The sequence below is a fragment of the Branchiostoma lanceolatum genome, chromosome 19 (genome assembly GCF_035083965.1).
Source record: "Branchiostoma lanceolatum isolate klBraLanc5 chromosome 19, klBraLanc5.hap2, whole genome shotgun sequence".
Taxonomy (NCBI): domain Eukaryota; kingdom Metazoa; phylum Chordata; class Leptocardii; order Amphioxiformes; family Branchiostomatidae; genus Branchiostoma; species Branchiostoma lanceolatum.
This window is the reverse complement of record NC_089740.1, coordinates 1,323,015-1,349,939: the sequence shown is the minus strand read 5'-3', so window position 1 is coordinate 1,349,939 and position 26,925 is coordinate 1,323,015. Positions and strand designations below refer to the sequence as shown.

At 41.1% G+C, this 26,925-nt stretch overlaps 1 protein-coding gene across 3 annotated transcripts; it reads left to right on the top strand.

Moving 5' to 3' along the window:
* The first annotated feature begins 296 nt into the window (after window positions 1–296).
* Window positions 297–26,925, top strand: LOC136425758 (ubiquitin carboxyl-terminal hydrolase 8-like). Of its 3 annotated transcripts, none has more exons than XM_066414699.1 (28): window positions 297–406; window positions 2,836–2,950; window positions 3,407–3,551; window positions 4,268–4,353; window positions 4,999–5,179; window positions 5,713–5,797; window positions 5,978–6,164; window positions 6,390–6,552; window positions 7,065–7,212; window positions 7,724–7,944; window positions 8,609–8,746; window positions 8,941–9,186; window positions 10,993–11,181; window positions 11,765–11,931; window positions 12,312–12,442; window positions 13,811–13,938; window positions 14,320–14,389; window positions 15,234–15,430; window positions 15,799–15,929; window positions 18,233–18,338; window positions 20,436–20,540; window positions 20,694–20,816; window positions 21,825–21,938; window positions 22,160–22,302; window positions 22,706–22,835; window positions 23,398–23,428; window positions 23,849–23,937; window positions 24,379–26,925. In XM_066414699.1, exons 1-28 carry the CDS (start codon window positions 334–336, stop codon window positions 24,445–24,447), a joined length of 3,711 nt encoding a protein of 1,236 aa, XP_066270796.1. In that variant the 5' UTR covers window positions 297–333; the 3' UTR covers window positions 24,448–26,925. The 3 variants fall into 3 exon arrangements, with proteins under 3 accessions (XP_066270796.1, XP_066270797.1, XP_066270798.1); XM_066414700.1 differs by having other exon boundaries at window positions 298–406; window positions 5,993–6,164; XM_066414701.1 differs by having other exon boundaries at window positions 340–490.

The window sequence follows — 26,925 nt, the reverse complement described above, 5'->3', positions numbered from 1 at the left end:
TACAAAGAACCTGGAATTAAGATTAAGGGATATGATTTGATTCATTAAAAATCTTTAACATAAATATCCACGAGTATGATTCCTTTCTGAATTCTCACAGCCGTGCATACTTTTCGCACAAAATAATTACCATTTTGTACCGCGGAGTAACACAGATTGAAGGAGGGTTATAAACAAGCTGCACTGACGTAGACGTCACATCAAATTTTACAAACTGAATTTCAATTTTAAAACGTAAATGATTATACGCAGCATTTCTCAAATTATATAATTGTGTATTGGTTCAACCTAAAATATAAAAGTATACAAAGTAATTTACCAGCGATTAATTTGATGACGTCATATTTTGGTATTTCATCAACAAGACAAGATGGCTGCCCTTCTCCAGTCGATGCGGAAGTAAAACGTAACGTGAATGTTTGCCAGTTTCCGTGAAGTTAGTCTTCTAACAGCCAGGTGACTACAGTGCCGTGGTGTACTACACGCTGTTGTAAGTTATTTTCGACGTCCTAAAATAACTCGGATCAACTAGATAACATCAAGGACATTATATAGGAAGGACTGAGCACACAATCAGTCCCTATTCAAGAACATTCGGTTCATGGTTGTAAAAATAATTAACACCTACATACGAATCACCCCCAGATTTGCATGTATTCCAAGCGGCCCACTATAAATGTAACACAAATTCAGAATGGCCAGACCAGGCGAAGGTGACTTTGTTTTTGAGTGATTTTCGAGACGATCGTCAAAAAACGGGGAAGCTGGAAGTCCCAAAAAACACACAAAAATTTCGACAAAGCTACCACTTTCACTTGCATGTTGTGTGATTTAAACAAGTTTATAAGAGAGTCGTCTTCACCAAGCACAAGATCAGGCAACACAGCATAATGTCCTTGTGTAGTGTATTTATAAGTTAGTTTTCTAAACGATCTGTATTTCTAATCTGAATTACATATTTTTTTAAATCGTACCTCTTATATCCGTTTATAATTTGCTGCAACAATAGTATGGCGTAACCGAACTGTGGGGAGGGGGGATCTTTATAATTCATCGCTACCGTCAGGCAAAAACACTTGCGTCAAGCTAAAATATCGACTAGAGAATTGAAGAAGAAACTATTACTCTAGAGATTTATGAATTCAAGAAATCCATGTATTTATTCAATATTTACAGGTAGTGTTACATTTTACTAAAAACAGAATTTTGGAGGTTGGTTCCAACAAACAATTTGATGCGTAAATCTTTATTTATCTTCTACGTTGTATTTTCGGCAGCGCTGTATCGTGGGACGTCGCTCTGGTGGTCATGCCCCTTCCACGGAAGTTTGCAATCTGCAAAAAAACACAAAGATCGGGAGTCGATAAGATTGGGAACCTACATGTTATATTAACAAAGATATGGATGTCAGGACATGTTCCCCGTGCAAGTGCTGGCATAACAAACGGCTTGGCTTTGCAAACAACCCCCGAAATACGGACATGTCCACTTTGTTGGCTCACGGTGCAAGGCCATCTACGGAATTTGTAAAAAATTGAGGAATGTTCTTGCTCAACGATCACAAAAAATCGCTAGCGATCTGTAGTAAACTGTACAATAATGTAAACAAAAGCGTTCGAAGTTTTTTAAAAAAGCGTTTACTTATACACAAATAATGATGTAACTATGTTTTAGAAGCATAAATCTTTGAATGTTCTTACATGTTTTACAGACAAAAACTTTATGAGATTTCCACGAAAAAGCCTGTAAACTCACCAATCTTTACCCTACAGCGCCTGAACACATATCAAAATGGCCACCAGCGTCTTCCCCAGAAGCTGCTGCCGTTTGCACACGTCACGTTTGCTTCCCAAATAAGGAAATTCGCGGAAACTACAGGCATCTCGCCGTAGTTCGGGTAGGTTCGGGCCGTGTTTGGCCAGCATCATGATCGGGCTCATTTGCAGGGTTTTGGCAGGAAGACATGAAGTGAACGGGGGAGAACAAAGGAGCGCCGCCGGAGGGCGGAAACAATAGATCGCCGCGGGGTTTGGCGGGTCTGTACAATAGCGCGCAGCGGGGGACTGACTTCGTGCTCAGTCCTTCCTATATAATGTCCTTGATAACATACAGACGGATATATCCAAGCAGATGTTCGGTTGGACGAAGGTGACGTTTTGTGGCGCTTCCTCCAACACATAATTTTGCTCCTGATATGGGATACGTAAGGTTGAATAATTAATGTGTCTGCCACTAGGGGGCCAAACAGATACGCTGCAACAGATACTGCCTACTCTATCCCAAGAGACCACTCAAGAATCATGACTGTAGATAGCATAATGCTAATTTTCATAACAAAACCATAGCCTCCTGTGCAGGCTTACCGATAACGGCGGCATATATATTTGGGGGGGGGGGGGGGTCTAATGCCGGCAAGGGAGTTGTGTAGCCGAGGGAGTTGTGTAGCCGAGGGATGCGCGGGTTATATAACGCGCGCACCCCTCAGCTACACAACTCCCTCGGCTACACAACTCCCTTGCCGGCATTAGACCCCCCCCCCCCCCAAATATATATGCCGCCGTTATCGGGAAGCCTGCACAGGAGGCTAACAAAACCAGAAGTTCCATAATGGGCCTCCTACTAGTAGTAGAATACAATTTGTAGTATGGTAGAAAGCCTTTACTACTAGTAGGAGGCCCATTATCAAATATTGTGGGATACATTTGCATCTTCTCCGTTCTCGACTTATGCAAAAAACACACGCGGACAAACATACACAGGAACGGCATTGAAAACATTTATTGCATGTTACATGTACCTTCTTGATGAAATTGATCATTGTTTTTTATGTTCCAGACGTTGATTGCACCATGCCGTCTGCGAGTAAGAAGAACTTGTACCTGTCCACCTCTGTGGGGGGTCTCAACAAGCTGGCAGAGGTCAAGTTGGAGCGAGGAATCAGCTTGAAAAGGTGATGTCATGTGGGGGCGTGAATGGGGGTGGGGGGTGTTCTGCTGACAACGTTCAATACTAATAAAAGTTTAGTTCGTTTCCAGTTGACCCATTATGCTGTGTTATTATTATGGGAAAGGCCTGGCGTATAATTTGAATATAAAGGTAAACCACTCAGGCTTGTCATTTGTTGAGAATCATCAGGTCTGTAAGTTTGAGTGTCCTGTGCTTTTTTTATTTTAAGGAATAATTTACTAGTACCTATTGTTAGCTAACTTTGAAAGGTTACTGTAGATGCATTTAAGTTTGCAGTGGTTTGTAGTTTCAACGTCAAACTTAAAACAACTGCGAACATTCCATTTTCCTCCTACAGTGAAATTAAAACACTGTGAACATTTCACAATGTTACTGCATTTTAGTAATAGCAAAATATGATATTGTCAATGATTGAAATTGAATGTCCCTTTCCCTCCAGCTACTGTAACTCTGCTAACAAACTGTACAAGGCAGCAGTGGAGCACAGTCTGCTGGGAGATGAAGAGAAGGCTTATGTTCTCTACATGAAGTACTTCAACATCTATGGCCATATCAGGAAGTCAAAGGACTTCAAAAAGGAAGAGGTCAGAATTTAGATACCATTTACTACGTTTTATGGCACAAAATCTGATGATTTTTTTCAAAGTTGCATACGTCAATAGGACGAACACAAATAATAAATCAAGTACTGAATATCAAGTCTTTTAGACAATCGATCTGTGTTGTCTTGTGCTGTTTACCCATGAACGAAACCACAAAACCAAGCTCACTCTCTCAATCACTCACTGTCTGATTTAACGTCTGCTCTAAAAAAGCTTTAAGCTGCCAAAAAACATAATCTAACCTTCTTGACTCACACTCACTCACTCACTCACTATCCGGTTTAACATCTTCTGAAGATGATAACAAATACTGTACACATTTACACAATGACATGTACAATTGTATAAAAAAATGAATGTCCTTTCATCCCAAATACTGTGTATTAGTAATAAAAAAAAATATATGACATACTCAGACCATGACAAATATAAATATTCTACCCATTTTACAAGTAAGAAAATCCAGACCCTTTGTACCCTACAATACAATACAATTTCATATGTTTATCTGTATAGATAATAACGTTGATTTGGGTATAAAGCATTTGTAGCACATTTAGTTTAGTTGTGACCTTTTTCCACAACAGGACAGTAGCGTAAAAAACTGAGTCATTTGTTTAAATGCTTTTAACAGTAAAACTGTTTGTGACTTATATAGATTGACATCATGGAGGTTTATTGTTTCTTTCTCTTCTCAGTCCTATTATGCAAAATTGATGGGTTCGTCCAATGCTAAGAAGGCTATAGAAGCAGCTGAGAAACTGTCAAAGAGCCTAAATGAAAGGTTGGTTTTTTTTGTATTTCATTTTTGTAGAAAAATATGAAATGTGAAGATAATGATTAAAGTAGAATGATGGTCGGAAAGTTTTTTTTTCTTTATATTCTCTTGGCTTATTGAATATTTAAAAAAAAAGTTCTCACCTTCTTTACATTAGTCCGCCTGAATATTTGCACTTGCAAAGGTTTCAAATTTGCTCTGTCTCCAACCGGAGGCACTGCCGTGTTTGGGCCACGTCCGGGCACTTTTCAGCCAGGCGAAATGCAATTATGACGGGTCAGACTTGAAACCATGTGACCTGAATTTCGCTGTCAGTTTGCAAATCTTCAGGCAGACTACTGTGAACAAGGTGAGAAATCGTTTTTGGGGAATATTCGCCAAGGGAACAAGACTGATAGAGGGAAAAAAGTTTTCTGACTGTTTCCCTAAAGGTATACAATATATATGTTACTTGTTAGCATGTACACCAACATGCAAACATAGGTATGAGGGGCATTCAAAAAGTTTGCCTTATGCAGATAGCAGGAATAAAGGGCACAACTCAAGTTTTATGTTAAATATTCTTCCCCATCTCTGTCATTCAAATTTGACTGATGTATAGAATAATTGTTGAACTACATGACTACTATGTATTTCCTGTTGTACATGTAGGTATGACCTGAAATCAGATGCAGAGAAGGCCAAAAAAGTTGCAGAAGAATTGGAAGTGCTGAGAGACAGTTCTGGTAGGGATGACAAAGTCACCCTATCTCCCAGTGATGATGTTGGTAGCTTTTTCCCCTTTGTACCCGTGGACAAGTTGTCATCATCAGGAGTCTACAGTCTTCTGAAGGTGATTTAGGAAAGAGCAATACATGTTTACTAACTGTTTGCAGATGAATTTTGGATCTTGGATTTGATTATGTTATTTCAGTTCACTAACCACAGGTACTCTATGCATAATAGTATGTGTAATATAGGCTTAATATGATAGGAAAATGATATTACTAAGAATCTGCTGACAAGGCATGGCACCACAATTTCAGATTGCCTCATCAGGTTGCCCTTTGAAAACAGTTTTAAATGGGTATGGGTTTCACGCTCTGCTCCCAACAGAGACCAATTATGCCCTCCTGTTCAAACAAGTACAGTGATGTATAAAACTTTCAGTTTGAGTTTGTGGCATGGAGTAATCATTGAAAATTCCTCCTGAAAGAAAACAGCACACATTCCTCACTATGGTTTCATCCTTTGTCATCATTCAGCAGTAGACACTGATTCGTCCCCCTGATGCAGTTTTTGTCCCAGAAACTGGTAGGTTTATTGGTCCCTTCCTTTTCCCAATACATGAGACAAACCCATGTGCATCTTGTTGTCTGTTCACAGGTAGGAGAGAAGAAGACTCCTCTGTCACCTGAGAAGCCAAATGAGCCGGATGAAATCACTAAAGCTCTTGAGGGGAGTGTTTCAGGTACTTGTTATCTCTCCCTGTCAATGACAGGGATTTTCTTGTATCTTTGGCTAGATGTGGATTCTCTCTTCTTTGTACAAGACATTAGTATGGTTTTTTTAAAAGCTAGGTTTGATTGGTACCTACTATCTGAAAATAAACATCTGGGAAATTTTGATGGATGTGTTTTTATTATTATAGCTTGTTTTTCTCCAGCCATCAGGGAGACCAAACCTGGGTTCATCTCAGCAGAGCAGCTGTACAACATGTTCCAGGATAGGGACACGTGCTTCCTCATCATGGATGTACGACCAATGGACCAGTACAACTTATCTCACATCAAACATGAGGCCAGCACCAACATTCCAGCAGAAATCATCAAGCCTGGGTAATGTGTACATGCCTTATGTATGACACCTGTAGGCTGTACGGTCCACGGTGTATACGTAGCCAACAGATTTTTATATAGCTAGAAATTATCCTTCATTCAGAACTTCTCATATTTGCAGAGAATTTGAGGACCACAGTCAGTGTGATAGAGAAGGGCCTACCTGAGGACACCAGGAGACAGTGGGATGATATCTGATGTTATTACTGTTATTACTGTCTACAGGACCACAGTCAGTGTGATAGAGAAGGACCTACCTGAGGACACCAGGAGACAGTGGGACAGGCGTGGCCAGGTGGACCACATCATCCTTGTAGACTGGGAGGGGGGTGTTGAGGACCTGTCTGTGGGATCAACTCTGCAGAGCCTGAAGGATGCGATGTTCAAGGTGCAGTATCAACCAGCTGATATCTGGCTTACAATGTAGATGCTTACAATACAATTATATAATTTGTGTTTGATTTGACTGCCAAATAAAAGGTGTTGTTCTTAGGATAATTATTTCACCCCAGGAGAGTGTATAATTATTGTTTCTAGCTTGTGTGTGTGCATGTGTGTGCGTTTGCGTGTGTACATGTGTCTTTTTGATTATGTCTGTGTGTGTGTGCATGTGTGTAGGTGTGCATGTGCCTTCTGTGTAGTAGTATGTCTGTGTGACTGTGTGCATGTGCTTGTGTGTATTTGTGTACAGTTGATTGAATTCCCAATGCAGCATTGCCATGGTACAGCCTTTATTCTGCATCCTATATCTGCTTGCCTACAAGGGAAGGAATGCACCTGTGTTAGGTAGTATTGGATATGGGGGAAGTCTGCCATCTCTGGTTGCTTTTTCTATTTGTTTAGATATATGAAACTAACAGTGTATGATAGTGTAAAAAAATGTATTTTGTCCTTTTCCAGTGGGACTCAGTGACCATAATAAAGAGTGAGCCGTTAATACTTGAGGGAGGGTTTGACAACTGGCTGTTTACCTACCCCATGTACACCACTAACCCCAGCGTAACACGGCCACCGGCATACAGTCACAAGCAACAGGACATCATGTCATGTAAGTCCACACAATCCTTATTTTAACAACATACAGTACGGTGTAATCAGCAGTTTGAAATAGCAAAGAAACTTTTAGTTACATGTAGACCACTATGTACATTTGTATACGTGTATACTCTTTTGTCAAGTGGGAAATATACTGCAGTACTAGTTACCTTGCGTTTAGTGTGGCCTCAGATGGTCGAGTGGTATGGCTAGTGCACAAGAGGTTTGTAGGTTTGATTCTCGGCATTCCTGGCTAGACATTTTGTTCTTGGGAAAGGCACTTAACACGACTTTCCTCACTCCACCCAGATGTAAAACTGAGAACCTGACTTCAGTTAGGGAGATAAAAGGCGATGGAAGAAGAGGGATGGGCTCCGCCTTCAAATAGCCTTCCCTAGGCACAGTGAATAACAGCCTACAGGTTCAAAGGCTACAGGATCTTTACCTTACCTTCACCTTTACTAGTTCAGCCTTCAGATATTTGTCTATTATATAATTTTGCTTTCAATTTCTTTGTTGGACAGTGGACTTTGATTACCCCACACTTGATGATGAGAAAGAAGAAGAGCCAGAACCGCCGGTCCAGAAGAAAGATGAGAGAGCCTCCCCAGATGGTGGTGTTGAGCCTCTTCCTGCCTCAACAGCCAATCAGAATGGTCCGACAGTAGGACTGGTCAGTGCGTCCCAGGTTGATGTTGTCCAGCAGCCGAAGGACGTCCCCGTTATGAAGCCATCTCCACCTGTGGTCAGTAGTTAACTTTTATGTCCTTTTTTGATGATGATAAAGTGACACTAATATAGCAATAGAGTCAACAGTAATTTCTTTCTGTAATGTATGGACCATGCTGTTAAAGCATTTAGCATTGGTTTTGATTCAGTGGCCGCTCTGTGATTTCCAATAAAGTTATCTTGTATCTCCAAGTTGTATCTTTTATCGAGTACCTTTAAGTTAGTTAGTATCACATGTACCTTTTACCCATCTGTATCACACCTGTTACTCAAAAAATTGTTTATCACACCTTTTATAATAGGTTTATCACACCTGTTACTCATTTATCACACCTATTGCTTAGTACTTGTCTTTATTACACCTTAACCTGGGTCTATCACACTTGCTTTTACTGCTGAATCAGATATAGTATCTGATACTTTCCAAACTCACAGTTACTTGTGATTACTGTTAACATAATATAATAAACTGTCTATGATAAAAGGTGGCAAATCTATCCAATATGCTGATCACCATTGTCAGCCATATGTTTATGGGGTGGGATAAGTTTTTGGCGGGATTACATTCTGAATGTCTCCATATAACTATAGCTCATGATCAATCTCAAATGTTCATTGCAGAATAGATTTAATAATCATCATTGTCGCTTCTAAAATATGCCATCATTCTTTGTTTTCAGGTCAACCGAGCGACCAAGCCGCTTGTAAAAGTCCCCCCCTCTTCACCAAAGCCCCAGAAACCCACCCCTACAGTGAATGGCACGGCCGGCCGAGGTGCTGCTGAAGACTCTCTTGTTGAGGACAATAAATCATCACAGGTAACGTTACAGCAGATTTTGTAGAAAAAAAACAAGTATCACTACCCTTTTTTTAAATCAAATTCAACCCTGAGCCTGGTGTCACCATTATCATTTCACATTTAATTTTAGTATGCATGTAATTATTTGAAAAGGATGTTAATCAGAACCAGTTACATTCTGCTGTTGTTTGATCATTCCTGCCTCCTTTACAGCCAGTACCAACTCAGACCTCCTTTCCACAAGTAGACAGAAGAACTAAGCCAAAGATATCTTTGGACAAAGCCTCGGAGTCAGAGAAAGCATCAGGGCCTTCAGAAGCTGAGCTCAGAATCTCTGAGTTAGCCAAGTTGGGCTTGGAGAAGCTGGAAGCAGAGAGGAGGAAAATAGAAGAGGAAAAGCAAAGAATAGAGGAAGAGAAGAGAAAACTGGAAGCAGAAAGACTACAGCACATCAGAAATGTAAGAATGAGACCAACCCACTTGTCAAGAAAGTCTGTGTCTTTGATGATCAAAGTTATTGTAGTCTTTGACAGGATTTCACAGATTGTACAACTGCCACAATATATATACAGTCAAACCTGTATTAGCGGTCACCTTTGCATAGCGGCCACCTGCCCATAGTGGTCACTTTTTGTCGGTCCCTTGGATTTTTCCCATTGACATAAGCATTAAGAATTAGGCTATAGCGGCCACCTGTCCAACGCGGTCGCGGCCAGACGATTTTCAGTCCCGCGAGTACAGTAACACTGTCGGTAACGGTCACGGCGCGCCGATGGAAGCCGCATCGCCACCGCACGCCGGGTTCAAAATCTTCATTTTTTCACGCAGTTATCAAATTTATGTGGACTCAACTGGATTGGATGATAATAAAGAAAACCAGAATGTTTTATCTTTGTTAGAAAATCCATGGTTTGACGCGAAGTTGACAGTATAATTTTCTTCACATGGCTTGCGTTTGTTACATCGTAGCAAAATTGACCATTTCTGTGCATTTCGACTGGACAAATATTACGGCAGCTTTTTGGAAAATACAACTCGCACATGTAGCTGATGCGGTAAGTTCGGAAAATGTTTGAAAGCCGGCCCAATATCTGTTTTCCCCGGTGCTCAAAGTCAAAACGTGTTTCGCGCAATTTTCAAAATGGCGCTGATAGTCAGCAGCAAAAAGGTCAACGGAAGACACCACTGTTTCGGAGGTATAATGCGCTAAATTTATTTTGCTGCAAAGTATCACTGAGGATAATTACTTTACCAAAAGCTTCAAAAGAAATATGAATAACATTAACATAATGTAAAATTTGGTCTATTGCAATTTTCTGAAAAGAAAAAAAGCCATCAAAAGAGCGACCTTCTTCTGAGTACCCTATTAGCATAATGGTAGAAGCTGATAATGACAAGCGGGAAGGGAAACAACAACAGACTAAGGAAAACTATCGCCACGATTTTATGTTTCAAAACGGTCGAAAACGAGCAGTAAGTGGCAACTGAGCAACATGTATTTTGTTCTTAACTAACAAGGTGGCATTTTGCTGCGAAGGACTTTGTTTCATATGATTAAAACTCGTTGTTGACGCGTGTGCCTGCAGCGAAGCAGTCGCGAAGGATCAAGAGTAGAGTATGGCGATGTTGGTCTGTACAGACATGAAGCCCGAGCAAGCAATGGATTTTGGAGTTGGCAGATACAATAATTCGTTTTTCAAGCCCATAATAGAAGTAAAAGAACAACAATCGACTTTCTAAAATGTGACTTACCTATGCAATGTTTACATGTGTACTGTACGGTGAATAAATGTATCTCAGTGGGTACTGAAAATATGTGTCACTCGTGGTCAATTAATCGACATTTTCTCCATAGCGGCCACCTGTCCTTAGCGGCCAGTTTTGGCCAGTCCCTTGAGTGACCGCTATAGACAGGTTTGACTGTATTCTATAGTAAGTCATGATCAGTGAGAGTAATTTCAGCCTTTTCATATTACAAAATATAAGAAAGTTTTATTCAATTTTGAAAAAGGAATGCCTGAGTTACGTGAACCACACATTTTGAATGTTATGTGGTCCAGGGAAAGAATTACTATGTCACTAGACCATGGTGTGTTGTCTTGTGTCTGAAGTTTGTTTGATTTTGTTAACTGATTCAGAATCGGCTGTAGTTAAGAATTTTGTTATGATAGTAAGCCTCCAGCTGACTTGACGAAAAGAAGTCTGACGTATTCAGGTAAACACATTATGGCTTTGTTGTGAAATTCCCTCCAACCATTCCATCAGATGCAGGAAAAGGAAGAGGAGAAGAAGCTGGAACTAGAGAGAATAGAAGAAGAGAAGAGAACGAGGGACAGACAGCTGGAGAAGCTGAGGAGGCAGAAACAGGAGAAGCTGAGACAGCAGCAAGATGCCGAGGAGAAGAGGGAGGAAGAACTGGAGAAGGAACGGCAGAAGCAGGAGAGGGAAAGACAGGTTAGGGACTTATTTGGAGGTACTTCGGTAAGGATTTTCACATCCGATGAGAGTACTGTTTTTTGTTGTGTACATGTATGTTTGCTTGCAACTATAACTCAAAGTCCTTTTGATGGATTTGTATAAATTTTGGTATGTGAATAGTTATTGAGGTCCTGAAGATACACAGCGATTTTGGGCCCCTAGCAGTATTTGTAGGTACTGCAGCATTACAGGCTAACACCCTTTCTGGAAGTAGCGTGGTATAGTCGGACGAAAGCTGATCTGCCCCTCCAGGCAAATGACCTCAATTTGGGACACCCAAAATGTTACGCATCAACAGTTTTCAACTGGCATTAAGAAATTCACAAATTCTATTATAATACATATTTCAAGGCTGTATTGAGATCTTTGATAAGAGATGAACAGATGGTTCATATGGATATGTACATGGGACTGTCCTGTGATTTAAAGACCATTTTGCTTTATAAAGGTCAAAGGTCATCAAGATTATGATCATTGTACACCACTGAGTGAGCACAAAACCTTCTTCATGAGCCACAATGTACCTCCAGCTGACACTTGGCATTTTATCTCCTTGCAGCTGAAAGAAGAAGAAGAAGAAAAAAAGAAATTGCAGGAGCTGGAAAACAGCAAGAAAAGAGAGGTAGAGAAGAAGGCACAGCAGGAGAGAGAAGAAGCTGAGCGAGCACAGAAATTAAAGGAAGAGCAGGAAAAAGCGGAGAAGGCAAGGCAAGAGGAGTTGGCAAGGTATGTTTTACAGTGTGACAGTATGGTGGTGTGGTGGCATTGTGGTTAGGGTTGTTGACTCAGAACCTGGGGGTACTGAGTTCAAATCCCAGACATGCCCTGGCAATGTGTCCTAGGGAAATGCTCTTTACACCAATTTCCTCACTTGACTCAGGTGTAAATGAGTACCTAGCTTTGTCTAGCAATGTGCCTCAGATAGTATCATTAAATGGAGGTCCCATATTTGAGGAGAGCCACACCTCAGGCACGTTAGAGAACCCACCACACTTATCAAAAAGATGAAAAGAGTTGGGGTCCTTCTCAATGTGATGTGAGTGAATCAAATAAATCTGTCAAGCAATCAAGATTTAGTGAAATGTGACGACGCTGTAACTCCTCAGGGCTGAGAAGGAGCGGTTGAGACAGGAGGCAGCGAGGAAGGAAGAGGAGGAGCGAGAGAGGCAGGAGCGGATGAAGAAACAGCAGGAGAGGGACAGGGAGTTCGCCAGACTGGAGGCAGACAAATCCTCAGGTGAAGCTACATTTCCAGGCTAAGGCCATTCTGATTTTTTTTTAAATTATGGATGACATCATCAGAGCACCCCAAAACTGATGCGAGCAGGCAAAGAAAAAAAAGTTGGCCAACAAAAAGTTGAAAGGAATGTTAAAATTTAGGTGGTCAGAAAGGTTGAACAAATGACTGAGTGAGTGAGTGAGTGAGTGAGTTAGTAAGTGAATGAGTGAGTGAGTGAGTGAGTGAGTGAGTTAGTAAGTGAATGAGTGAGTGAGTGAGTGAGTTAGTAAGTGAATGAGTGAGTGAGTGAGTGAGTGAGTGAGTTAGTAAGTGAATTTAGTGAGTGAGTGAGTTAGTAAGTGAATGAGTGAGTGAGTGAGTGAGTGAGTTAGTAAGTGAATTTAGTGAGTGAGTTGGTAAGTGAATGAGTGAGTGAGTGAATGAGTGAGTGAGTGAGTGAGTGAGTTAGTAAGTGAATGAGTGAGTGAGTGAGTGAGTTAGTAAGTGAATTTAGTGAGTGAGTGAGTGAGTAAGTGAATGAGTGAGTGAGTGAGTGAGTGAATGAGTTAGTAAGTGAATTTAGTGAGTGAGTTGGTAAGTGAATGAGTGAGTGAGTGAATGAGTGAGTGAGTGAGTGAGTGAGTGAGTAAGTGAATGAGTGAGTGAGTGAGTGAGTGAGTTAGTAAGTGAATGAGTGAGTGAGTGAGTGAGTTAGTAAGTGAGTGAGTGAGTTAGTAAGTGAATGAGTGAGTGAGTGAGTGAGTGAGTGAGTGAGTGAGTGAGTGAGTGAGTGAGTGAGTGAGTGAGTGAGTGAGTGAGTGAGTGAGTTGCATCTCATGGAAGGGGCCATCTGTAGTGACGAGATCATACAGAAGGACAGGAAATTGCCTTTCAGATTTGCCTTATTTTTCATTTTGTAACATACTTCCCTTGAGTGAATACTCCATGAAAAATGTAGTCTTTCCTTTCCATGAGTTAATATGACTGGTTACTATGATCTAACATTCCAAAAGTCATGGCTGAATGATTGCTGATTTCTATTCTTGTGTACAAATGTATGTGGTGATATTAAAAACAGATCAATTTTCATTTGGTATGAAGAAATTTTAGACTCTTCAATTTGGCAGATAAACTGGGGTGACGGTTTTGTTTTGTTTGTAAGTCATTGATATGTTTCCACAGCAAGAACTTAAGAACCACTCGTCTGGGTGGATTGTGATATTTGGTTCGTGGGTGGGTGTTGTGAACACGAAGATCAATGTTGACCTTTGGCCCTCTGGTGACTGACCTTGGTACCGCAGCAGAACTAATGTTTTTTGCATCTTACGTCCAGAACATGCTATGGTCTTCTTGACATGTTCAATCTAATTGCGTCCCTCTATTCAGCTGGGCCCGGGAGCCCTGTGACGAGTCCTGGTCTGCCGGCAGGGTGGGAGAAGGTGTTAGACCAGCAGACAGGCAGGTACTACTACAAGGACCACAACACAGCTACTACACACTGGAACTTACCACAGGTTCGACTTCAGCTTTCTGCTGCTGATACTGATTGACATGATTATGATTGACATCATGACAGAAGACAATTTACTTTGTTTCGTTGCTTGAAAAATGATTGATATTGACAACTGTTGGCTACATCACAATTATGATAATTTCATGATAGTGTAAGATCTAGACCATTCAAATATCATTATATTTAAGTTAATGAAGATACTTTAGATTTCAATCTTAGGATTACAAGGATAATTTTGCTATGTCAGAGATGTTCATGCCTGTGCTTTGCATGACAGAAGACAATTTACTTTGTTTCGTTGCTTTAAAAATGATTGATATTGACAGCTGTTGGCTACATCACAAATTTCCTGAAAATCATGCTTTTTTCTTTTCTTTTTCAGTCCATTTTGAACAGGAGTCCAGGGTCTGCGAGTGGCACCTACACTGTCTCTCTTCAAGACGAACCACAAGGTAAAATCTTCAGCAGCCTTGCATGGACATTAGGTTTAGATTTAGATTCTGTATGTTGGTCTGGTCATCAGTAGGGCACTGGGAAATACATGGACTATCTGCCAGTCCCCTGTTTACAACACTGAACATTGAGTATTCCTTGTCCAAGAAAAATCTTTCATCACCCTGACAATAGTTCAAGTTTGGTACAATCATTTCTTGATGTACAATAAATGTTACTGAAACAAAACTTTTCAAATTCTTTCATAATTTGTTCTTATTCCCTGGGCCATAATTATCAATGGAATATGATTCAGTAAGATGGTAAAACTATGAAATTATAATATTTTTACATGATCAAGTTGTTTCCCATTTAGTATATTGACTGCTCTTAAACTGCTTCTCACAAGTAGAAAGTCAGATGTGTAGTGAGTCTTGCTGGTGGGGTTGTATCTGCATCTGTTTCAGATGTATAGCCGGTATAACCGCCCTTCTGTGTAACCCACCAGCTTCGCAGGCACACGGCGCGGCAGCAGCTGGTTATATTACACTGTCACACCTAAATCTTTGCACATCTACCTCTAAGTATAGCTACTGAGGATGCCCTTACTGTACTTTGTAGCAACCAGTTAAGATTTCCTCCCTGGCTAAATTGGTTTTTGACTTTCCATCGTTTTCTCACTGAAATGAATTAAGAAAGAACTGTAACAGAACTGATGTAGTACTGAATATTGATAGCTGGTCATGAAAGAATTCTAAATCTGATCTTTTGGACCATATGGATGACGTAATCAAATTCTATTGCCCTTAATATGATTTTTTTTAAAGCTAAGGAAACCTTAAGAAACTGTTGTCTCTGTATTAGGAAAAGGGAAGCTGCGCCGGTCCCACTCCTCACCTAACATCGCCCAGATGGTGGCAGATGAGCTGGAGACAAAGAAGGTTCCTAAGGTGGACAGGAAAGGGAAACCTGAGACTGTCCGCTCCCCGAAGGTCAGACCGGAGTCGGCGGAGGTGCAGGCAGCGCGACTGAGGAACTTGCAGCCTGTCTTTGGAGGGCAGGTAGACACCGACTTTGTCCTGGCTTTGAGGGTTATAGCTAGTTCTCATTGAAATGTACACATTTTGTAACTTCCGTTACCGTTTGAAGTAGGAAAGACGTTCCTGACGTTAAGATATGCCACTTATAAGGTGCCAAACTGTCGTTTTTAAAAGCCAGAAAAGTTTTAGGTCGTCATAAAAACAACAGTTTGGCACCTTATATGTAGCATATCTTAACGTCAGGAAAGTCTCACTTCAAACGATAATGGAAGTTACAAAATGTGTAGATTTAAATGAGAGCGAGCGTTATATGTTGATGGCCATAATTGATTTAACCCCAAATTTGTATATATAGCTTATTACTATATTTATGACTGGTATCGTTTCAGGGCCGTGGGATGACTGGGTTAAGGAACTTGGGAAACACCTGTTACATGAACTCTATCATACAGAGTCTGTGTGCTGCCACATTACTGTCCGAGTACTTTCTAAAGGAGACCTACAAGTTTGACATCAACAGGTATGGTTGTGTAGAGCCTTTATCTTTTAGATGAGCAAGTGTTAAGATTGTAGAGAAAGTTAATAACAACCAATAGCAGGAACATGATTCTTTAAAAAAAGGAATGAGAGAGGGAGAGGAAGGGGTTAAGAAAGATCCAGACAGTTATGGAGACAGAAGGAACACATCCCCTTACCCTGGTAGTGAACCAGCCCATCATCCCAGGACTTCCTGCCAGGCTTTCTGCGACCTCCAGGTAGAATGTACATGTACATGTATATGACACAGGGATATGAAGTAGTAGTAGGACTGGGTAGAACGCCTCACATGTATGTGAGAGACAGCCAGGTGAAAACTGTGCTGTGTGCTGTAGGAATTTGTCATCCTCGTCCACCAGGACCTTTCCGCTCTACGTTACATCGCTCGCGGAAAAGGCCCTGGTAACACGGGGTGGCATCCATGGTTATTGCAGGTCGAGCCTCCAAAACAGCTTCAGCCAATCAGAGGGGTTAAAACCCATTTGCTTCCACTCATCGGAAGCAAACGCGCCAGGGCTCTAGCCAGCGCCAGTTTTGCCGTAAATTTACGGAACTTTGCTGCGTGTTACGGAAAAAATTCAAGACCAATCCGTAAACCTTGACGGAAAAAAATCGGGAGAAAAGATATAGACAGGGCTTGAACTTTTTCAAAGATCTCCAGAAAAGAAGCGGAAGTTTAAAGCGAGGTCGATTCAGGCCATTTCTATCTTCCGCCGGCGGCAGGTGACAACCTCAAGGTGCCTTTATAGCAGACAAACGGAGGCGCGGAGGTTGCCAGTGGTTCGTGGGCCGAGAGAAAATCAGCATCGTGTGCCCCCCTCCCCACTACTAGTGCCCCACTACAATTCTGGCCGGTCGCATCGGGCTGACGTTTTTTCGGCTGTTTTCCCCGGTTCACCGCTAGTTATAGCCACAAAAAAATTACTCCGGTCCAGGCTTTCCGTATTTTTTTGGTAAACATTGTTAAAGTTTTACGCCGAGTTACACGCACTCTTCCCGCGAAAACTGGTGTTGATAGTTTTAGACCTCAGAATCAGATATCATCTACCAATAACAGCGTTCGTTCACGCCGCGTCACGGAAAATCGACCAATGACATACAAGTCTCGCGGTTCACGAGAGGCGCGAATCCGCGAGGTTTTATCAGAAATTGATATTTGGTGCGAAGATGGGGCTTGAATAGACGAATTTTGATCAAATCAAGTGGAAGTTACCGGAGAAATCGACCATGGAAAACACGGAAGGAAAATATTGAACGTCTTTAGGGCGTTCTATCCAATGTAGGGTGTCTCATTTCCTACTATATTTAGTACAGGGCGCAAACGGGACCGGTACGACGCGTCGACCGGTGTTGAAAATGTTTTATTTCTGCCGACTTGAATTCACGTGTATATTTGTCAAATAAATAAGAAAGTTTTGTGGTGCTAAATTTCATTTATTTGCCGATTGTATACAACGAAGGCCCAATTAATTTTTCACCCAAACTTGCCCCTCAAAATGCTGGAGATAGCGTTTCAGAGGGTCTAGATTAAAAAATTTCCCGGGGGGGAATACCCCCGGACCCCCCTAGAATTGTCGCGCCTACGGCGCGACGCCTCGCGCCTTCGGCGCTCGATATGTTAGGTTTGTACAAAATTTTAGGGCTTACGGGATAAAATTTCAGGCTGGCTAGAGCCCTGAAACGCGCAAAGAACTCTGGGAAGCTATCAACCAATCAGGTTACGTGTTACGGCTAGCTCATTAACTATTCATGAGGTACAACTGCCGTTTGTGCCAAATAAGGGTTAGCTCATTAATTATTCATGAGCAAGCCTCGTCGACCTGCAATAACCATGGATGCCACCCCGTGTTACCAGGGCCTTTTCCGCGAGCGATGTAACGTAGAGCGGAAAGGTCCTGGTGGACGAGGATGGAATTTGTCTGCTTTGAGACTGTATGATTTGGACTGTGAAGTTTTTTCAGTTCATGTATAATTTGGTCTGATTACTGCCTTTTGCTGGCTGCAGTTCAGTTGACCTCAGTCTGCAGAACGCCTTTTAAAAGAGGGCGTGAAGATGCCAATAAACAGACAGGATTGTTTTGTTTTTTTATTGTTTGTAGATTGTACCCTAAACCCAAACATAGCCATTTGTATTCAACACATATTTCTCATATTTCTCTAGTGCACCATCCTATAATTGACATTGAAAATATGGTGTTTGTGTGCTGGTTACAATTTCGTGTATCATTCTTAACAGTTTCAAATCTGGAATAACTAAGGACTGATAAGGGTTGTGTTGTTCCTCAGGGAGAACAAGCTGGGCTGTAATGGCGAGGTAGCTGAGGAATTTGCTGCTGTGATCAAAGCACTGTGGTCAGGACAGTACAGGTCCATAGCACCCAGGGACTTCAAGGTAAGACTGTAGTCAGGACAGTACAGGTCCATAGCACCCAGGGACTTCAAGGTAAGACTGTAGTCAAGACTGTGCAGGTCCATAGCACCCAGGGACTTCAAGGTAAGACTGTAGTCAGGACAGTACAGGTCCATAGCACCCAGGGACTTCAAGGTAAGACTGTAGTCAAGACTGTGCAGGTCCATAGCACCCAAGGACTTCAAGGTAAGACTGTAGTCAGGACAGTACAGGTCCATAGCACCCAGGGACTTCAAGGTAAGACTGTAGTCAAGACTGTGCAGGTCCATAGCACCCAGGGACTTCAAGGACTAAGACTGGTCAGAACAGTACAGGTCCATAGCACACAGGGACTTCAAGGTAAGACTGTAGTCAAGACTGTGCAGGTCCATAGCACCCAGGGACTTCAAGGACTAAGACTGGTCAGAACAGTACAGGTCCATAGCACCCAGGGACTTCAAGGACTAAGACTGGTCAGGACAGTACAGGTCCATAGCACCCAGGGACTTCAAGGTAAGACTGTAGTCAGGACAGTACAGGTCCATAGCACCCAGGGACTTCAAGGTAAGACTGTAGTCAGGACAGTACAGGTCCATAGCACCCAGGGACTTCAAGGTAAGACTGTAGTCAGGACAGTACAGGTCCATAGCACCCAGGGACTTCAAGGACTAAGACTGGTCAGAACAGTACAGGTCCATAGCACCCAGGGACTTCAAGGACTAAGACTGGTCAGGACAGTACAGGTCCATAGCACCCAGGGACTTCAAGGTAAGACTGTAGTCAAGACTGTGCAGGTCCATAGCACCCAGGGACTTCAAGGACTAAGACTGGTCAGAACAGTACAGGTCCATAGCACCCAGGGACTTCAAGGACTAAGACTGGTCAGGACAGTACAGGTCCATAGCACCCAGGGACTTCAAGGTAAGACTGTAGTCAAGACTGTGCAGGTCCATAGCACCCAGGGACTTCAAGGTAAGACTGTAGTCAAGACTGTGCAGGTCCATAGCACCCAGGGACTTCAAGGTAAGACTGTAGTCAAGACTGTGCAGGTCCATAGCACCCAGGGACTTCAAGGTAAGACTGTAGTCAGGACAGTACAGGTCCATAGCACCCAGGGACTTCAAGGTAAGACTGTAGTCAGGACAGTACAGGTCCATAGCACCCAGGGACTTCAAGGTAAGACTGGTCAGGACAGTACAGGTCCATAGCACCCAGGGACTTCAAGGTAAGACTGTAGTCAAGACTGTGCAGGTCCATAGCACCCAGGGACTTCAAGGTAAGACTGTAGTCAGGACAGTACAGGTCCATAGCACCCAGGGACTTCAAGGTAAGACTGTAGTCAGGACAGTACAGGTCCATAGCACCCAGGGACTTCAAGGTAAGACTGTAGTCAGGACAGTACAGGTCCATAGCACCCAGGGACTTCAAGGTAAGACTGTAGTCAGGACAGTACAGGTCCATATAGTATACATGTGTATGTATGGCAACCACTCGAATAATCTTTATTCATATTTAGATACATGTATATTATATAGCATCCAGGGACTTCAGGGTAAGACTGTATAGACTCTTAACCTTGCCATTTCTGACTATTGGTAATTTGATTAATTTTCCTAGAATAGCTGGTGTCAACAGTCAACAATGCATCTGAATACAATGTACATTGTACAATTTACTTCGGAAGTTGATTCCTCCATTTCATTAATGCACAATGCTAAATGTGTCAAACAGATCTTAGTATACATTTTAGGAATTAGAACAGACTGATGTACATACAATTATACGGTACATTTGAGTACATATCCCTGCTTCATAATGAACTAAAGGAAAATATGTTGTGAGTTTGTACTATTTTGTCTTCAGGATCATTTGTACCAGTTACACTTTACTTTACTTACTAATAGAATCAGAAATTTTATGTCACAACGTTAACACAGGTGTTTGAATTAGTATGAACTCTTTTCTTGTTGGGCATTATGGTATTCTTTGGCCTGGCTTTTGAGGAGAAAATCATCTAGGAGAAAGTCAGTAATACAGTCATGTACTATGTCTATTATTAAGTTATGATTGAATAGTATTACGTCGTCTCTGTCCCTGCAGTGCTCTGTAGGCAAGTACAACTCCCAGTTTGCCAACTTTAACCAGCAGGACTCACAAGAGTTCTTGTTGTTCCTGATGGATGGACTACATGAGGACATGAACAGGGTGAGTACTCGTACATGTACATGCACCTGGCCCTTTTATTCACTTTTTATTATCATGTTTAGGGTTTGAAGTGAAAGTGTGCATTACAGATGTCCTGAACTTTTTTACTATGTACTAAGTGAGTGTGGTATTGCCCCCTCCTGCCTGCCTCAGGTGAAGAAGCGTGAGTACATTCAGGAGGACGACCAGAATCACCTCCCTGATGTCACCCGGGCCGAGCGAGCCTGGCAGAACCACAAGAGACTCAACCAGTCCATCATTGTAGAGCTCTTCCAGGTACTGTATATCTCAGCTTCATGTTTCCTCAGCTGAAAATGACCTATAGACCTTACACAGTATTAGTGACATTGCTTTTAGGACCGTATGCACCTTTTTTTTTTTGGTTGGGTGCACCAGTGCACCTATTGCCAAAAAAGAATTTCGAGCCCTGTCACAGTGACTGTAAAATTTTACAGTTTTATTGAAAGTTCAAATATGGAATTCAGCATGTACATGATATTGATTTATAATATTGAATTTTGATATATTATGATAATTGATAGGAAGCAAAAGTAGTAATTCTTGTGTTGTTACCAAATATGTGTACTACATTAAGTTCCATTTTGTTCTTCTGTACATGGGTCACCTTGCCAAAGTTGATCGTATTGTTATGCAATTACAAATCATGGTTTTGTTCAAAGCAGAAGAAACAATTTAGGGTCAGATCTGAAGAATGAGCAATGAAGAAAAACATTGATTATAACCTCTGATCAGTCACTCTTTGACACATTTTATCTGTGATTAATTTTCACTGAGCCAGATTCAGTGCAAATTTTGACTGATTCAGAGTCATCCTTCTCAAACTTTAGGCAATTTCAATGTCATTGCAACATAAGCAGGTCCTTAACTTCATGTTACTCAGGTTGGTAAGTCACTGGAAACTCTTTTTACACAACAAAGAGATTTGTTCTATGTGAACCAGTCAGAATTGCCTTGAAGAAGGTGACAGATGGTCACCGAAACGTCAGTTGAATAAATCTCTTGGTTGTGTAAAAAGAGTCATTTTATTTAGAGTAGCCCATGATTAGGTTATAGAAGACCTGTGGAAAGTTAGCAACAGGTCTCAGTCACCCTCAGGCATTATGAAAATGATGATACACGCAACAAATTTTGTGATATGAACCCCTGAGTTGACAGTAGAATTGGCTAGCAATTTCATCGTGACTTAAAGTCATTTCAGTCAAAAAAGGGTCCGTTTCCAGGTCTATCTTGTTGCATGGAACACTCACAGATACATTTTTCCAGGGCCAGTTCAAGTCCACCTTACAGTGTCTGCGGTGCCACAACACATCCACCACGTTTGAGGCCTTCATGTACCTGTCCCTGCCCATCCCATCATCGGGACGCTGTAAACTACAGGTTGGTACAGTTGGAAAAGGAGCATTGTCCGAATTGATGCTTTCACAGTTACAGTTACTCTGTGCCCTTCCGTGTTGTCAGTGTTTTGAGTGTATGACTGTATAATTGGTTTCGCAGTAGCAGGTCTGTTATTGCCTGCATCTGGCTACCCCTCAGCCCTGTCTTTGGGCAGGAAAAACAAACAGTGAGCGTTTCTGTTTTCCTGTCCTTTCTTCCATTAGGAGTGTGTTCAAACCTTCACCAAGTCGGAGAAGGTGTCCGGGAGTGACAAGTGGTACTGTTCCCGCTGTAAGACGCACAGGGAGGCTGTGAAGAAGATTGAAATCTGGAAACTCCCACCTTTCCTGCTCATACACCTGAAGAGGTTTGCAACTGAGTGGACCTTACTATATAGCATATCATAGCACGATCACATTGTAGGTCCTCGTACAATTTTGATGTCGCAGCATTTTTAATCAGGCTGTGACAAAACCAAACACAGACAAGGATCAAGGACAGCATTTCCCATAAGATGTGAACTTCAAGACAGCTGAATTTTGTATGACATTTGCACTATCCCAAGATTACCTTCAGTTTGTGATCGTACAACGATGTTACCACGAATGTGATTTGGCCCATATACCCAGACCTGTGAATAGCTGGTGCCACTGCCATGCAGAAGGAATGCCCCTGTTGTTTAGTCCATTGAGAAAATGTATCAGAATCATTTTTAGAAGATGGTAAAGATAACTTTGAAATGACTGTGAGTTTTGTGTTCTAAAAACCAGGTTCAAGTATGAGGGTGTGTGGAGACAGAAGTTAAACACCAACGTGGACTTCCCTCTCAGCAGCTTAGACATGAGGACCTTTATTGTGGGTCCCAAACCACAGCCACACTACAAACTGTTCGCTGTGTCGGTAAGGTCGTTTCACAATACATGAAATTCTACAATGTACATTGTACATGTAACCAACATAAAAATTCAACTTGTAGTGTACATGGGCCAGCACATATAACTCACAGATCCTTACACATTGCAGCCATGGTGCTCAAGCTATAATAGCTAACAGAGAAACATTAGACAGGGCAATAAATTTAATAAGATTTCTAAAATGGCATTTGTAAAATGTTGGGAGATATGATCAACCAAGTATTCTATGTTTTGTCTTGAGTTTATATTAGTTGCATGTAGTGAACAACAATTGCTCTTCTACTGGTGTCTGTGCTGGTGTATACATTTTGTTGTTAACATGTATTATATATAGTAGATGAAGATTGGGTTCAACTTGCAAGAACTGAGTATATTTGACATTGATATTAATTTTGGCCCCAGCTCAAGTGCGAGTACCCATCATGTGTATGCTGCAGACAGTCCTTAAAAGTGCAGCCTGATGAACCACTAATGATAGTTTTACCATCAGTTGATGAAGTCTTAGACTAGGACATGCGATATTGTTGACTGCTTTTCTTTATTTACAGAACCACTATGGCACCATGGAGGGGGGACACTGTAAGTTAACTGTAACATTACTGTAGTTGTATCAAAAGGATCAGACTGACTTGTATGATCATTGTCAACTTTTTTGTTGGTATCTTCTTGCAGTTTGTGTGTGTAAATGTGTGTGTGTGTGTGAATGAGTGTACTGTATGTATGTGTGTCTGTGTGTGTGTGTGTGTGTGTGTGCAAAAATGTACATTGTACATGCCATTCAAACTTGATTAGTCTAAAGTGCTGTGGACTATTTGTAATTTGACTTGTATAATACATTATGATTACTAGTATTACGCTAAACAACAGCCATACAACTGTACATGACATTGTGTAACTCTGTGCAGATTTGTCCTCATCATGATCTCCATCAGTTCTAAATTAGTCAATATTTGCTAACTAAAGTTAAAGAACAGGTTCAGTCTAATCTTGTTCCTCCAGACACGGCCTTCTGTAAGAACACCAGTAACAGGAGGTGGTACAAGTTTGATGACCATGAGGTCCATGAGCTGTCCACCTCAAGTGTGCAGGTGTGTGTCATCTTTGAAATATTATTTGCATTATTCTTCCTTTTTAATGTATTTGAATGTGCACTGAGTGTGTTCTAATGACTGTGCTTTAACATTGCGTTGTATAAACATTCAGTCAACTTGTTCACATTTAACAATATGACATATATTACGTATAATCAGGGTCCAACTGTGCAGGTCCCAGCACTATTTACTATACCTGACTGCCATCATATGAAAGTCAACTGACATGAGATGTCGTACAGATTGATAAGTCTAGGAGATTTCTATTTTATTTTAGGAGATTGTATGACAGCTAGAGTGTATGTAACATATTTTCTATGACTAGTGAAAGATAACTTTAAGGCAACCACCTGTTATATTTAGGTTGACAAAAAACATGTAATACTATGCCGCTGTACATTACAAACTGTGTGTGACATGTTGTGTGTCCTGGTGCAGTCGTCTGCTGCCTACATCCTGTTCTACAGCGCCATGGAGCTGCAGCCACCCGACCAGACTTCCTTCTGAAGATGCACTGGGAACTTCACATGTCGTCACCAGTCTGGCAACGTGACAGGACAATTATACATGGATATATTTGGTGCATCTGTATCTATATAGCCGGTATAACCGCCATTAGGCGTAACACACCAGCTTCGCAGGCACTCGGCGCGGCAGCAGCTGGTCATATTACACCGAACGGTCTGTTACACCTAGTCTTTGCATATCTGACTGCAACCGTTCTTTAAAGCTACTTAGTGAGGAAGCTCCTACAGTACTTGATGACAACGAGTTCCATTCTACTTATGATGGTTCTCGGGAAATACGAGTTTTTGAACACATCAATCCTTGGCTGATAACTCTGGTACTTGAAAGCATGACTATTTCTGGTCCTCTTCTGAGCTGGCATTAGATACTTATCAGTCGGTACGTCCACAAGTTTATTAGTCATCTTGTACATCATGCAAAGTCTGGACATTGTTCTCCTGTCCTCAAGTGACATCCATTGCAGGTCTGCTTTCATTTTTGTTACACTAGCGCCCCTTTCATAGTTGTTCGTGCAGAATCTGGCAGCTTGGTTCTGCACCCTCTCCAGTTTATCTATATCCTTCTTTGTGTATGGATCCCAAACTGTTGCAGCATATTCAAGGTTTGGTCTTACTAGAGACGTGTATGCAAGTGATTTTACCTTTGCAGATTGAGAACGTTTCTTGTCTGATTAATGTAGCAAAATGTGTCACTGTAACCTCCTACTTGTAATTTGATAATACATGTATATAAACAGGAATAAAGACTAGTACCAATAAAACATAAAGACTACTACAAAAATGCCTTGTACTTTAACCATCTCTCTGCAGTTAACAGTTAGGCCATAAAATGATCTTTAAGCTATTTTTATTCTATTTCAATTTACCACTGACTGTGACAATGTGATTGTCCAATGGCCACCGCTGGGGCAAATAATGTGTAGAGATCACCCATCAGTGAGTTAGTACCGCATGAATGGCAGACACTCCAGACCATTCATAAATGTGTTTCAAGCTCAGGGCCTGAAATACACCTTCTGTGCAACCTAAGAAAAATTTTACTTGTCCATCAACGTTTCAGACTGCCCCTGCCAGTTCCAACACCCTAAATTTTATGTACTTTAACCATTTAGCAGGGAATGTACTGTACACTTATACATGTGTCTTGTATCAACACAAGCCCTTCGAAAAACCAGGTAAAGCCTTGACAGTTCAGCCTGTTGTTGCAAAGCGGTGGTAGTCCCCCCATCCAATGGTGATTTACAGTACACGCATGTACATGTGAATTCCCTCAAGAACATTGTGTAATCTTTATATGGCTTCTGAATCAGTGTCGTCAAAGTTAATAAATTAAAATGTTGTTTGGGGGCTTGCCAGGTATTGCCAGATTAACATTTAGGTATCCATTTGAAAAACAATGACAGGGTTGCATTATTTCATTTCAACAACACTTGCACAGCTGTAAGAAACAGACCTTATATTATATACATTAAGTTCAGCTGCAGATTTTGTAGCAAAGTTGGGGAGCTGCTCATTATTTACAAGATTGTACATTTCTAAGTTGATTCCACTTTTCCAGGAAAATATTTTTGTTTGTATACCAGTTACAGCTGTCGACACTCAATTATGAGATTTGAGTGTTGTTAATAGTCAAAACACTACTATGTAATGAATTTAAAACAATACTACAAGTTGCCGGTATTTTTAGTGTTTCTAGAGCATGTTATACAATGTACATTAATTTGCACTACCCCCTCCCATGTCAAAATTGTGAATGCTGTGCATTCCAGACTGAAAACAGACAATTATAGTCTGAATCATTGACCTGAGTAACTGCAATCCTCATGTTTTGCCCACCCATACTACCATCGCTTTGTAAATGGTTTACTTAAATTTCATAGCAAGACTTATAGTAAACCATTTCCCTGCATGGGAAATCTTTGATTACACATGAACTAACATTGTACATTTAACGAATGTATATAATCAAGAGAAAAAAAAATAAACGAAAAGGAAGACATTAATAGAATTTCATTGATCAATTATCTAAAATTGTATGAAATACTTAAGGTACAAAATGTAGTGCTAAGGTCCAAGATTACCCTTCTATATATAAAGCATGCAAACTTACATGCATTGTACATGTGCCTGGAAATTAGCAGTAGAGCAATGCTACCATTACTAACAACTCAAATGGGCAGAAAGGTCAACTTTACATCTCTGTTATTTGTAATAACCTACATGTAACAACTGTATATGTCTGACTCTGTAATGCAGACTGTTATAGGGGCTAATTTTCCATGATTCCTGTATGTCATGGTATGTCATGTGTACTATGGACAGAATTGATCTCAGACTGTTACATTAATTGTGCAAGTAAATTATAATAAAAGTGTATTCAACTGGCTGACAGTATGTAAGATCCTGTACAAAGAGATAGACTTCTTTTGAAATAAAATTAATGTTGTCTGAGATTGCA

Bases quoted from the DNA above. Each gene is read 5' to 3' on its own strand.
- LOC136425758 (XM_066414699.1), top strand. From the start codon at position 334: ATGACGTCATATTTTGGTATTTCATCAACAAGACAAGATGGCTGCCCT. The intron at 11,182-11,764 runs GTTAGGGACTTA...ATCTCCTTGCAG, and splicing joins AGCAGGAGAGGGAAAGACAG to CTGAAAGAAGAAGAAGAAGA. The intron at 14,390-15,233 runs GTAAAATCTTCA...TCTCTGTATTAG, and splicing joins TCTTCAAGACGAACCACAAG to GAAAAGGGAAGCTGCGCCGG.